Here is a 14,251-nt window from a genome sequence, read left to right on the forward strand (position 1 = left end):
TCTCTCTTTGCTTCTCTCCTTTCTTCTTGGCGTCTGCAGTGTGGATGTACGGCTTTACAGACAGCCCGCGGAAAGAGGCGTCAGGTAGCCTTGTGTGTGTCTGTCAACATGTTGAATATGCATGCGCTCTTGTGCCAGCTGCATCCCTTCTGCTTTTTCAACTTTATTTCTTTTCACACTTCAGTTTTTCTCACGACATCTGCTTTTCATGATCTGTCGTCAGCCTCTTTCTCTGCCATCCATCCGTGCAGCTCTGCAGCAGCTGGGCGTAGAGCCAGGAGGGCCAGAACCAGGACCTTAAAGTCCACATGTGGCCGAGCTGCTTAATGCAGTCTGCTTCTTTACACTTCATAACTGCATGTGACCCCCACTCAGCGTCTGGTGGATAAGAGGGACGAGTTGACGATCAACGTTTCATCTCAGGACATTCTCGTCAACATTTAGCAGTTATTCTGTGAGCCTATATGGAGGCATGTTGCCGTATGTTGTATCCTTCCATTAGAAGTATCAGCATGTCAGTGCGAGTTATCAAAGACAAATGTCCCGTTAACGGACCATATTTCCTGCAGGCGCACATTTAGTACAACATGGAGAAAAGCTCCAACATTCCTATAACTTCTGCACGAAACGTTGTGCAATAAAAATGTTGGAATATCAAAGGCAGCATGCAACACTTTACAATGTAACAGGTCTCTGGGATCCTTGGTCCGTCTCAGTGAGGCATGTCTGCTGTTAAAGCAGCTCAGAGCGCTTATATAGTTGGATCTGTGCTGCCTGCATGCACAGTAGCCTGCTATTGCTCCATGCATTGTACTTCATCTTTCTTATAAGCTAAAGTCAGACAGAGAGGACTCCCCAGTAGGGAAGGAGTGAAGTTCCAGGCCCTCCCTGGTGCGCCCAGACTGTTCCAATATTCAGGAATCAGACACACTGTCGTCTACTTACTATCCTCTATTCATATCTCGTCCTAAAATGTTCTGAGGTTACAAAACATCAGAAAAACACCCATGAAAAGAAATGAAATAACATCAATGTATGAGTCCTAGAACCGTGATTTGCAGAAACAATGAAGCACCACGCCGTGATCAGCACTTTCACTGTCAGGATAATCACGTAATGTTTTTATTCAGATATATTAAATGTGACACGAGATTGATACTTCCCTCGGATATTGTTAATCTCATGTCTTAATTCGTCAAAAAAATCCATTTGATTTTTCCCAAATCATTGTCGTTTTTCCATCATCATATTCTAGTGCACATTTCGAAGTGTCGGTTGAAAGAAATTACAGAAAAAAACCCATCACAGGCTCAGTTGAAGTAGTTTTTTTCTCTCTGGAACTCAATTAAATGTGAAAAATGGAAGTTGGAGGCCCCTTTTGGAATAAGCTCGGAGTCTGTAACTCATATGATGGGTCAGCTGTTTCTGCTGTTGGTGTCTCCCAGAGATACCCAAACTTTGTATTCGTTTCCAGATGGAATGCAACATGGCCAGTAGGAGCTGGCATGATTGAACAATTAACACTTGCCCAACTGAAAGTAAAGACCTCCTGTTTTTATTCTTGCTGGATGATCCTGACTTCATCTTCCCCTGACAGAGTCATGCTGAGATACTGAAACAACAGAGCACAAGATTACATGTATCTGCTGAAACTCTCCGATTTGCTTGAATTGTCTCTCTGCGACCAAAGCCACTATCATATCTGCAGCTCCGATCAAATATGAACCCCGTGAATCAGATATGAACCCCGTGAATCAGATATGAACCCCGTGAATCAGATATGAACCTTGTGACTCAGATATGAACCCCGTGTATCAGATATGAACCCCGTGAATCAGATATGAACCTTGTGACTCAGATATGAACCCCGTGTATCAGATATGAACCCTGTCAATAAAACGACTGCTTGCATTCGAAAAGGTTTAACATCAGGGAGTAAAGCGAGTGGCCTAACCCCAACTGAAAGCTTTCTTCTTTTGTTTCACATAAACATGGACCAGCCTCCTTCCCTGTTTCACTCCCTCTCCTGCAGTCCCCTCATATGTTTCTATTTAAGGCCAGCAGTGCCGACTACCATGATTGGTGTGTTCACCCCCCCCCCTGACTCCCTGTCCAACGGCTGGCTCCCAAAGGCAACGAAGGGGAGGCCTTTCCTCTCAACCGCACTGTTGATTTTCCACAGGGAAACTTCACCATTCTTCCACTCATTCACTCCCCAGTCTTTCTCTCAAACTGTCTCTTTCTTTTTCCACTCTCCGTAATCTCCTTCAGGTCCTCAAGTTTGTTTCAGATTATGGATCCTCTTTAGGCGCCAGATGCAGTCCCTCCAAACACTTTCTGTGCCTGTGCTCTTTGTGTTTTGATCCCTTCCGATGTTCCTCAATCCTTCGCAGTGGGCCGGGGGTCGCCTCAGCTATATGGCCAGAAGTTTGGAACTATGCAGCCAGTTTGTCAGCTTGCGTTCTGATTGGTCAGGGAGGGACAGCTGTGACAGGGTGCAGGGGTCGGCCAATGGCAGCGTACCGGGTGCACAGCAGCAGGAGTGTAGCTGGTTGCAGCGGGCGTTCGCGGGGTGCCACAGCAGGCAGGTGGCTGACAGCGTGTTTCTTCCCCTCAGGGATTGACAGCTTGGAGCCTATGGTGCTGGAGCAGTATGTGGCTGTGGCCAACTACGAGAGGCAGGAGAACTCCGAGATCAGCCTCAAGGCTGGTGAGACGGTGGACGTGATTGAGAAGAGCGAAAGTGGTGAGTTTTTTTTTCCCCTTTGTATTGAACCCTGACAAGTCCTCACACAACAGAGTATTCTTATTGATTTATGTTGTGAAAAGTAGGGGGTTTGTTAAAAGTCATGACATTCTGTTTGTTTCTCCTTGTTTACTTCTCTCTGTCTCTGGGTACACATCGGCAGCATAAACACACTCCTCGTGTACACACCGAGGCACGCTCACGCAGCATCTTTCCTCCTCTGATGCCGGGCTTTCTAACATGGATTCAGTTCCATGAAAAATAACAGTCCTCAATCCCGTTTTCAACAACAACATTGAGGCTTTAAAAATGCAGCCATGTCCTCCACACCTCATTCTGTCCCCTGGGTCCTCTGAGTTCATCCCAACACAGCACCACTCCTGCATGTCCCAGGATTCTGATATCTTAACTGTCATGAATGTGGATGTGGCTTTGCTGGTCCTGCTGGTCAGTCCTGGAGCAACAGAGCCAAACCTGGTTATATCCTGTGTTTCTCTGCCGAGGGCCAGGATTATGTCAGAAGAACTCTGTTCTGTTATTGATTGCTCAATAACTGGAACCCTGATTGGTCAACAGTATACAGGGACCCAAACCCTGCGTATTTGAGATTGCATCATTCTTTGTTGTTACTCAAACACAGTTGGAAGAGGAGAGTACTTGTAAACATTGGCTACATTTTTGCAGTTGGCTGTAGTACTGTAGCTTAGCAGCATTGTGAAATGGGGTTTGCATGTGCTCCCGTTACTGTGCGGCTTCTCCACCGGTGCTCCGTCTCACTTGGCGTCTCTAAATTGGCGTTTAGATGTGAATGGTTGTCTGTCTTGATATGTCAGCTGGTGAACTGGTGTGACCTGCTTCTCACCCAGTGAAAGCTGGAATAAGCTTCAGCTCTCCAAGAACCTGTATATGAGAGTAGTATAGATGATGAATGATTATAAGAAAGTATAATTGCAGTATACTGTAGTATAGAGTACTTTCCTCTTATCCAATAGTTTTGGGGGTTCTTCTTATTTTTGACGATTACAGACGGCTGGTGGGCCTGATGTGGGCTTTCCTTGTCCATTGATAAAGTTGTTAAAATTTTGATTAAGCAGTGTTACACTTAAGAGAGTGGTTTGTCTCTTTAGCATCACTGACGCGACAAAAAGTGTGATAGTTGACAATTATCATCAACAAAAAAACACACACAAAATGTTTTGTGTGCTTGCTGCAAACAGGGATTTCCCTGGAAATCCATGGGGTCTGACTAATACCTGCTACCTACGAATGCACACTTACGTCATTGCTCCAGCAAGTAGTCCGACCCTACTCTCTGGTACTTCTCCCATAATCTCAGTGTTTGAGCTACTTGGCCCCCACAATCCCAGTTCAGTTCAATCCAGTGTGCCACTGCAAAAGAAAGACAAGTTGCAATTCCTCTACTGGTAAATTCAGACACGGCATTATCACCTTATTTGACTCTCTTCCCATCTCCAGCCTCCCTCCATCACTCACAGTTTCCCAGCTGGGGTTTGGCACCACCTGGAGGTGCTGTTTGGCATTCTATGTGCGTGTGTGTGTGTGTTTGTGTGAGTGTGTGTGTTTGTTTGTTATGGCTGGAGGCCAGTCTCTTGCCCAGTACAACAAGAATGTCCAGTAAATTCAGAAGTCATTGTCCAGCGTTGTCAAAGTGTCGTCATAGAAGTTTGGTGAGTTGACTTGAGGTGCTAGAGCAGAGTGACTGTCAGGATTACTGGGACAATAAGTAGCGACAGATATGGACGCTGCTCCGTTGTATCTCTGAAGAAATCCTGCAGCTCGCTCTCATTTTCCACGCTAGCAGCACTGACGGCCAGCAGCTTGCACAACTCAAGAGAATACAGCAGAAAGCTTGGCACAGACACAGCACTGCCTCCATCCTTATCTATGCACTGATTAGGTGTGTGAGCGTTTCCTCCAGTTATCTTGGCTCGCACATCTTTGAGTGATTATGTGCTTTTAATTAGTCCATTTTTCGTGCTGAGCAAGCTTTCTATTTCTTTGTCTGTGTGGGAAATGTTGAGTTGCATGAGAAAAGATTGCTGTTGTGATTTGGCTTCTGGTCAAATTTTTACTCAGGGAAGTTGATGTCTTCTCAAAAATGGAGTGAAGGATGTGAAGAGCCTGTTTTTGGCTTTCCTTGTAGTTTTCTTAGTGAGGTTTTGAAATGTCAAGTGTTCCTGCTAACTCTTGTCTTCAGGGGGAATTTGAATCATGCACATTTAATTTACCAGAATCTCTTCAAAGTTGGAGATTTAATATCACCGCCTTCTTCAAATAAACACCTGAGTCACTTTTTTCAAGTTTTTCAGGAAAAACAAAAAACTGGAGACTAAACATCACGGGGAGATGTTTTAGGTAAAAAAAACATTGTCAAAAGTATCTGAGGCCGCTGTTTTAAGACAGTGACGAGATGTGTGCCACTTCACGACATCTGCTCCGCATTTGAGAGCTAGCTGCTAACTGTCAGCTGCGAACAGCCATTGATAAGCGCTCGCAGGCCTCAAGAAGCCCTTCCGAGTTGTGGGGAAGTCTTGCCCAAGAGTCGGACATGTGTTCTGTCATCATTCACTGTTCCAAAGAAGTGGAGCAAGAACCATGTTGATGAGGATGATGACATTGCTGGAAAGCCATGCCAAAACAAACACATCCGAGAGCTTGTTTTATATCCCTTTCCGCTTGCAAGGCTTTACTAGAGCCCCTTGTTCTCTATGTGCTTCCTTCCTCAACATTTTCCACGCAGACGGTCCAGCTCTTAATTTTACATCTATCTACTCAGTGGAGTGCTGTGATATCTTTTAATTCTCCCCAGGCAATGATGAAATCCGTTCAATCTGATTTTTCTTTGAAATGCATTTTTGTGCCCACTTTTTGAAGACGCATGAACAAACGGTTCGTGGTCCAACAGTGTGTCGGCTTGACCGAAGAGAATGTTTCACTCCACAGTGGGATGTTGTCGTGGCCCTGTGAGAAATGATCGGCCCAGTAAGTCCCACCGCTCTGTGTCAACAAAACCGCTCGACGTAATGAAATCAGAAGCTGTGTGTGTGTGTGTGTGTGTGTGTGTGTGTGTGTGGGGGGGGGGGGGGGGGCGCTGGAGTGTATGGCGATGAATTTGCTTGGGCGGTTAGTGCCCCACCCCCCGTGTGAGTGTGATCTGTATGACTCCATCGTACCACTTAGGAGTGTACAGATTTATGAAGCATCGGTGGGGGTCGGACAGAAGAGCAGAGCCCTGGTCTTGGCCACTGTCCTGGTTCTCTCCCTCTTGTTGCTCCTCTGACAGGGAAACAGCCAAGCCTCTGATGAGAGGAATGTCCCAGACAGGCTTCCTGCAAAACTCTGAAAAGTCTTAAAATAGATTTTCAGTATTTTTTAGGAAAATATCTCATTCAAATACAGTATGGTTTTATTTTGTGTTGTGACCAGGCTTTTCTTCTTTCTTTCCTGAGGCTACACAAAAGACATGCACAAAAGAGGTGACAGTGAGCTAAAGACAGTTGAGGATCCGATGGTTGAGGTTGAGAAGACAGTACGATTTTTTTGTGCAGAGCCTAATGAAGAGAGAGAGAGAGAGAGGGAGGGAGAGAGAGAGAGAGGGAGGGAGAGAGATTAGCTGGAGTTCACATACTGTATGTTATGGACTAGTATTATACTTTAGCTGTCATTATGTGAGAAGTTAATTTTAAGTAGATTGTAATTGTCTTAGCTCCTAAATGACTCGAATGATTTTCTTCATTTCAATTGTGCTACAGACAGCATGAGGTACATAAAAGCAACTTCATTTATTTGTTGGCTAAGCCCCGAAATGTCTTATTTAAGCTCTACTTTGAGGTGGGCTCAAGACTTTGACCTGGGAATTCCAATGTCGGCAGTCCAAACCCAGCAGATCTTGCGTCCCTCCCTTGAATTTCCCTCCTGTCCGTTACTTCATGACAGCATAAACAGCCATTTCACTGGCAGTGATCCCACATGTTTTTCCATTTATTTCTCATATCTGTGACAAAGAACGGTACATTTAAGAAAACAGTTCTTCCATTCTCTGGCTACAGCGACAGAGGGGGTATTTATGCGAGGAAATGCCCCCCCCCCCTTTTTTTCCTAGTTTCATCGGACGAGACAAATGAATCTACCAGGAGGATATAAACGGTAAACTGCAGCCATGATCCCGTGTGTTCAAAGCCTGCAGGAGAAGCCATTTGCCCAAATATCTTGGCTTCCATTCTTTCCCTGTTTCAGGAGCATTTTGTCACTGTTGATTTTAAGAGACTAAGTACATTTCCTCTTGAGGGATATGACAATAATTACAATGTGGTAGTCCGTAGCAATATCACTGAATTTCCAGCAACCAGAAGTATTTTATTTGGATAAGGAGCTTCAGCTATGCAAGCATGTGACGCTGCCACTCTGCATGCTGTTGCTGTTGTAGCACCTCCAGTGGCTGCGGCACCTTTCACGCCTCTGGTACTTCATGTTTTCCGAATTTTTTGAGTGTTTTTTTTTTAATTTTTTAATCATTAACAAGGATTTTTTTTCCTCTGCCTGTCCCATAGGTGTGTCAACTTATCTCAACGTGCACAGAAGCGGTTGTTTTCTGTGGCACAATGAACGCTCATTTGTGAAAACCCCATTTTTCAGCCTTCATTGTTCCACAGTACAGACCACACATGTCCTTCAGCGTCTGCCACATATACTGTTTCTCTTGTTGGGGGGAAATGCCTTAAGTTTTTGTGAACTTTAGTCTTGAATTATGCGTTTGATTGATTGTCAGCAGCTAAATGGATGTCTGAGGAAAAGTTTCCCACCACATATCTCCCAGTTCCCAGGGGGCCTTGCAGCTCTCAGTCCAACCATCAACACCTTTCCAAACATTTGTTCTACTTTTGCTTGGTTTGATTCGACCTCGTTCCTTGTGTAGACAACTTTTACAGGAAGAACCGATGAGCTTGTGTCAGAACGTCATTTAGACTACAAGCTACAGAAAGTTCAGTTCAAGCTTGACTTTAAGGCTCTGAAATAATTTCAGGGTTTGTTTTTTGAAGTGGCTGGAAAATGTCCTGAATTCCTGCTCTGATGAGTTCAGTGTTTCTATAATTACCATAGCCGAGAGCCTGCTCCGAGCTGCTGTCTGGAGACTTGTGCATTAACAATGTCCTTTTTAAACAAAAACCACGTCCAATTTAGAGCGACATGCATCCTCATTAGTTGCTCAATCAGCAATCAGTTCATCAACTTGCTGTTTTAGCACTAGATGTCATGGGTTTACATGCACAGTTGCAGCCATATTTAAAGCTTTGATACACAGTTGGACTACTGTGGTCCAAGAATACGTGAATGAAAAAGAATTGGCACTCCACATCCGGAGCAGTAGGTGGCGGTATGCCCCCTTACAGCTGTTTGCAATCAGACTTGTTCCGTTTACCCTTTTGCATCACATCCCGAACAAGTAAGCAAGTGGCGTCCCTGTCGTACACGGGACTTCAGTTCAAAGTCCCTAATGAACAATTCCTTAAGCTAGAGCAGCGTAAAGTTTTGTTTGTCCAGAAACGCATTGTTTTCTCTGTAGCGTGGCCCGCCATGGGGATACGTCCCTCGACTGTGTGGTTTGATGATAGGTTAAAGACTGCAGCTGGACATACGGAACGTACGCAGACTGATAGAGAAACTTGACCAAAGCATGGCGGATTCCCTACTGCAATTTAAAAGTCTAATTTTTGTTGGACTGACAGAATAATTTGACTCCTTCTAGCAACAGTACAGCTAAATATATCCAGTAATATTCAATGATGAGACGTGTGTTGTGAATTCCAGGTTGAAGCTGCAGAGAAGTGAACCTCAGGCTGGCCCCAACCTGTGTTTTAAGTCGCCGAGGGTTAGCTTAAAGGATGTTCTGTATCGGGGGGCTGTTTTGTACATAGCTGTCATGGGAGGCTGGAGGCTAGCATTAGCATGGCTATAAAACTGCTACACTACTTCAGTCTTGAGCTCAGACAATCTGCGGATAGCAGAGGCTCAGAGGAGGCTGTATTTTAAGCTAACCAGGGACTCATCTTAGGGTTGTCTTTATTGCAGAGATGTCCATTTGTCTTGGCTTAGAATGATGATAATGTTACAACATATTGTTGGACTTTGTGTAGAGGAGGATGTGTACGCTGCAGGGAAACAGCTCACGCTAGCACAATCCCACACCATATGGAGGATCAGGGCGAGGGGCAGGCAGGGCGTGATGTTTTGTCATCGCTGGTTATTGAGAGCCCCTCCACTGGCTATCCTCTTTCACTTGTAACAAGACTGCCTCAGAAACAAAACCCCTGCGGTTTATGAAAACTTCAACCAGGTAACCTGAGCTTCAAACTGGGATGTAATGCCTCCATCTTATAATGTCAATAAAGACCAGGACCTTGAAATCAGTTCTGACTTCCTAGGAAGAAACAGCATGAAATGCCCTATTTTTAACTCTTAGACCAGCTTTGCAGTGTCTTAAAGTCGTACGTCTGCCAGAAGTCAACCTCTGCAGTACAAAATGCTCGCTCTTGTTGGTTTGAAAGATGGCTGTAAAAGAAGCTTGTAGTTTCCTTCGGCATGGTGAGTGAAGGCTGTGGTCAGCTTGGAGTCCCGGCAGTTAATGCGCTTTCCCATGACGACAAGTTTTAACAGCTGAGGAACATTTCAGTCCACTCCAGTAAACCAGAGGAGCAAATCAGAGCAGCAGCGCATTCACAGTGAGACCCCTGAAACATCGTCTCACCCAACATGACCCTCCTCCACCATCTGATATTCCAGGCTCCTCTCATTCACTCGAGACCAACTAAGAGTGATGCATTATAATTATGATATCACCCGCAATGTAGTAGTGATCCAGCAGGACTGGGACATTGGGACACATGCAGCTGTTCTTCCAGTAACAAAACTGGGTGTATTTAGCGAGACGCTGGGACATGCAGCCAACGATCTGCGGCCACCGACGCATTATCTTTGCCTTTCTTCTGCTTTTGTCGTGAAATTGTATGGAGTCTTGTTAAGCTTGTTTTTACCAAACACTGTTTTGGAGACACGTAAACACTTCAGAATTCTCAAGTCGGTTATTCATGAAGAATTTTATTCTGTATAAACAAATGCTGAGCTTAAGCTAATTTTAAAAGCAGACTTTATTTCAGGCATTTAACCGAATACACTTTCAAAAATCCCACAGGCTTCAAGATGATGGAAGGGGACGTTCAACAATACTAATTTACGTCTGGGTTTTAGAAAGCATTTCCTGTTCCACTCGAAAGCGAGATGTTGGGAAAATGGCAGCAGTTCTTCTGGTGACCAAACGGTGTTTTTAGCAACACACTGAGACGTTTGCAGCTATTTTTATTTCTATTTATTTATATTTTTATTCTTATTTATTTTTTATTTCTGATTTCTTTCCGTAAGACTACCCAAGTGGTTTTTATACCTAAAACTCACCAGGCTTTAACCACGGTGTCGTTACAGCTATCTCAAAGTATTTTCCTCCGTGAAGAAAAGGAATGTCTGGCATTTTTTTTGCTCCAAGTTCTCACTGCAGAGGTTTGCGCGGCCGTGTTGCTGAACATTTGTAGGATGAGGGACAAACACTGTGCATGCGTGTTTGTAAAGAATCCTACGAACGTCTCATGAGATCACGTTGAATATTCAGCTTTCACACTCCATTGGTTGGGCAGGAAACTTTTGTGAGTAGTGATTGAATATTTTCATGGGAGATATTAGCCTTTTATGCACAATTGTTTCGACAGTTGACTTTTTAGCTGAGTGCGTTTATTCATAATTCTCATGCCAGCAAACATCTTGAAGTCTTTCTGCTGTCCATCTGACAGTGTCAGCGCAGGAAATAAGACCATTACTTACAGAACTTGTGAAAGCTTGTAATAACCTCCACGACCTCACTACTTTATAAAGCTTGTGCGTGTCAAAGTGAGGCATTTCTCTTGAGACAGTCAATTTTCCAGCTGGGCCGTGAGGGGTTCCAGCTTTCGAGCAGGTTAAACATAGTCTAGATACACAGAGGTAATTGCTGGACTTATTATCTCCGGCAGGTGAAGTGGCTGCGTCGAAAGCATATTTGTAGATGATGATGCCGATCTAGGCCAGATGCCATTCACTGAACTCTGTGTTAGCGCCGCGGTTGATATCCCAGCTGCTTATAGGAAGAACCAATTGTTGTGTTTCTATTTTAAGCCCTTTCTTTTTAATCTTCTGTTCTGCTGACGCTGCAGGAACATAAGCAGGCAATTCAATATGTTGCCCTGAAAAGCAGCTCTGCGTTCCAGTGCTCGCTGCTCTCCAGGGGATCTGGTCCTAATCACAAGCTCAAAGAGGGGAAACAAGTATGACTGTCACATTTGGGGTCATCCCAAATGTCACGTTTCAAACAGACATCCATTATCAAAGCAGTGTGAGGATCATTCCAGTGATCGCAAAATGAGAACCAGTATGAAGTTATTTTTGGAGGGGAAATTTCAGTGTGGAATATTACAGCCAGACATCTGCTTGCTCGCCGTCCTTTGTCTTTCTTAGCAGCTCTTTTTTTGTGTCCGTCTCTGTCTAACCCCTGTCCCGCATCACAGCACACATCTGCCATTACCTTGAAAATGCCAGGGGTCCCCAGAGCTGTGACATACGACCGTCAGTGATATGTGCGCTCTTACGTTGACCTTCAGCCTCCATCAAAGGAAGGTGGCTTGCAGTTATGTCCTGCTTTAGGTTTGGTTTAGCTAGCAACTCCAAATAGAGCTCAATACAGCCCCACTACAGTCTTGGAAGCTGGTGCTGCCTTATAACCTCTTTGAATATCAGGCGTTTGTCATTGGGCGTCTCATAAATTCTCAGAAACAAGCTCCCTCCCAGTTACATCCGTCAGACTAGCAAGGGAGCGTAAACATGTCAATAATACACAATTGATGGACTACTTCTGTTTTAGGGTTTGCCTGGGAGAGAGATCCCTCCTTTGAGTCTCTCCCGAGGTTTCTGAGAACTGGTTTCCCTCAAATGGAGTGTCTGAGACTGCAGGGTGGCTTCAGGAAAAGAGGAATATATCCAGCACCTCCTGTAACAGGAAATAAGCATCCATCATTTTGAAAACACACTTAATGGTTCTGGTTCAATTCAACAGGACCTGAAACACACGTTGGCGCTTTGCAATATTTGACCTACGAGAGAAGAGAAATAAACCTGCTGCCTCGTGTGATGACATGAATGAGTACTAATGATTATGAATGAGTACTAATGATTATTAATGATTACTAATGGTTATGAATGAGTACTAATGATTATGAATGAGTACTAATGATTATTAATGATTACTAATGGTTATGAATGAGTACTAATGATTATTAATGATTACTAATGATTATGAATGATTATGAATGAGTACTAATGATTACTAATGATTACTAATGATTATGAATGATTATGAATGAGTACTAATGATTATTAATGATTACTAATGATTATGAATGATTATGAATGAGTACTAATGATTATTAATGATTACTAATGATTACGAATGATTATGAATGAGTACTAATGATTATGAATGAGTACTAATGATTATGAATGAGTACTAATGATTATTAATGAGTACTAATGATTATTAATGGTTACTAATGATTACGAATGATTATGAATGAGTACTAATGATTATGAATGAGTACTAATGATTATGAATGAGTACTAATGATTATTAATGAGTACTAATGATTATTAATGATTACTCATGATTATGAATGAGTACTAATGATTACTTATGATTATGAATGATTACTAATGATTATGAATGATTATGAATGAGTACTAATGATTACTAATGATTATTAATGATTACTAATGATTATGAATGATTATGAATGAGTACTAATGATTATTAATGATTATTAATGATTACTAATGTTTACTGACTGCAGTCGCCATCACTGTGCTCATGTTAGGTGTCACAGATGGACACTGGGCTGTTTCAGGTTTTAGAGGTCTTTGGGTTGGTGTTACTCATAAAGGGGATTCAATCTCTCACTCAAACACACACACACACACACAATGTTTACGGTACAGCTTTTTGTGACAAAGATACTTTTTTCCATGGTAATAAAAGTATCAACATTTCTATAGGTACAACAGATAATTGACAAAAACAACAACAACAAAAGGGGAAGTGGTCAGGGCAAATGCAGCAGATCTACTTGTGGATTTGTAGAGCACTAAGAGACAGCATGGTGTGTGTGTGTGTGTGTGTGTGTGTGTGTGTGTGTGAGAGTGTGTGTGTGTGTGTGCGTGTTTCTGGTCCTCATTTATCTGCTTTTACTGTGCCCACTCTTTGCAGAGCTGGATTTATAGGGGAACTGGGTCCTATCAAAACCTCACCTCACACCGCCAATTGCACTCGCGGTGAAGTCTAAAGCATGGCGTGAGGGGGGGAGACAAAGAAGCTGCTCAAGTCCTCCTGGATGGTGGGAGGGTTCGCTTCTGAGTGCATATGTAAGGAAGATAGAAACCCAAGAATATCTGCCAACTCGGAGAGAGCCAAGTGATTCTGTTAATCTTTCACCATGTGCATGCGTTCAAGTTGGCACATCATCTGTTATTAACATATTTATCCCAAGTGTGAAGCACCAAATCAGTTTCTCTCTTATGGGTTGCACTAAATCTCCCAAAGCTAAACGGCACTTGTAGTCATAGCAGTTTTCTTGTGTCCCCAAAACATTTTCAAACAGGTAAATAATCCTGATGTTGGCTTGAGCAGCACGAAGGCTAACGACACCTTTCCTCAGCCAATGATTTATTTATTTCAATTTCATTTGATCACTGATACTATAAACTGAGAACAGAGATATTTGTGATTGCTGCGGGCAAAAATCCTTGATTATGTGGCAGGTTTTCTTAAAAAAATGCAATGGGATATGCGGGATAATCATGCAGTTTTATGCGATGAAATAGCGTGAATTTGCAAAAAAAAACAAAAACGGGGGAACTCAAACCGCAGTTTGAGTAAAATAAGAAAAAAAAAACGGATTCTGCCAACACTGTTCTCACTGGGCTACGACCTTAATATAGAGTCATTTCTAATGAGCTCCTATGATAAGCAAGCATACTGCATCACAGGAAGTGCTGGGAACAATTAAGTTCTCATCATGTTTTATTTCAGACCTCAATAAACACACGGCTCACACTTACGTAACCCCGATGAGTCAAACAAGTTCCAAATTTGCCGGCAAATGAGGCTGATTTGTGGACCTCATCGTGTCTTTGTGGGGTTTGCAGCTTTCCGATGACGTCTCTTCACAAGGCTTCCAAGGCAACAGGAGGAAAAAGCCGGGACTTGTGTGAACAAGTAAACGCCACATTTTTCAACTTTCTGCGAAGATGTGTGTGACTTCTTTGCAACGAAAATGCGGGAATTATGAAATCATGCAAGCCCCGCACATTTTGCGCATTTTGCATGGAAATCATTGATTTATTGGGCGAAAGTGT

The 14,251-nt window shown here is 43.3% G+C and overlaps 1 protein-coding gene across 8 annotated transcripts in view; it reads left to right on the forward strand.

The window, feature by feature from the left end:
• Positions 1 to 14,251, forward strand: part of sh3pxd2aa (SH3 and PX domains 2Aa) — a 118,501-nt gene that overhangs the window by 75,114 nt on the left and 29,136 nt on the right. For 5 of the 8 annotated variants that reach the window (XR_015117520.1, XM_086210499.1, XM_086210503.1 and 2 more), the window contains 2 exons: positions 40 to 84; positions 2,618 to 2,746. Coding sequence is in view for 7 of the 8 variants with exons in the window: in XM_086210499.1 (XP_086066625.1) it covers positions 40 to 84; positions 2,618 to 2,746 (174 nt within the window). In the remaining variant the exon portion in view is untranslated. The remainder of the gene's footprint in view (positions 1 to 39; positions 85 to 2,617; positions 2,747 to 14,251) is intronic. The other 3 variants (XM_086210504.1, XM_086210501.1, XM_086210502.1) reach the window with 1 other exon arrangement.

This window comes from Aulostomus chinensis, chromosome 8 (genome assembly GCF_037954235.1).
Source record: "Aulostomus chinensis isolate RoL2024-O1b breed Wild chromosome 8, RoL_Achi_v1.0, whole genome shotgun sequence".
NCBI classification, from domain to species: Eukaryota; Metazoa; Chordata; class Actinopteri; order Syngnathiformes; family Aulostomidae; genus Aulostomus; species Aulostomus chinensis.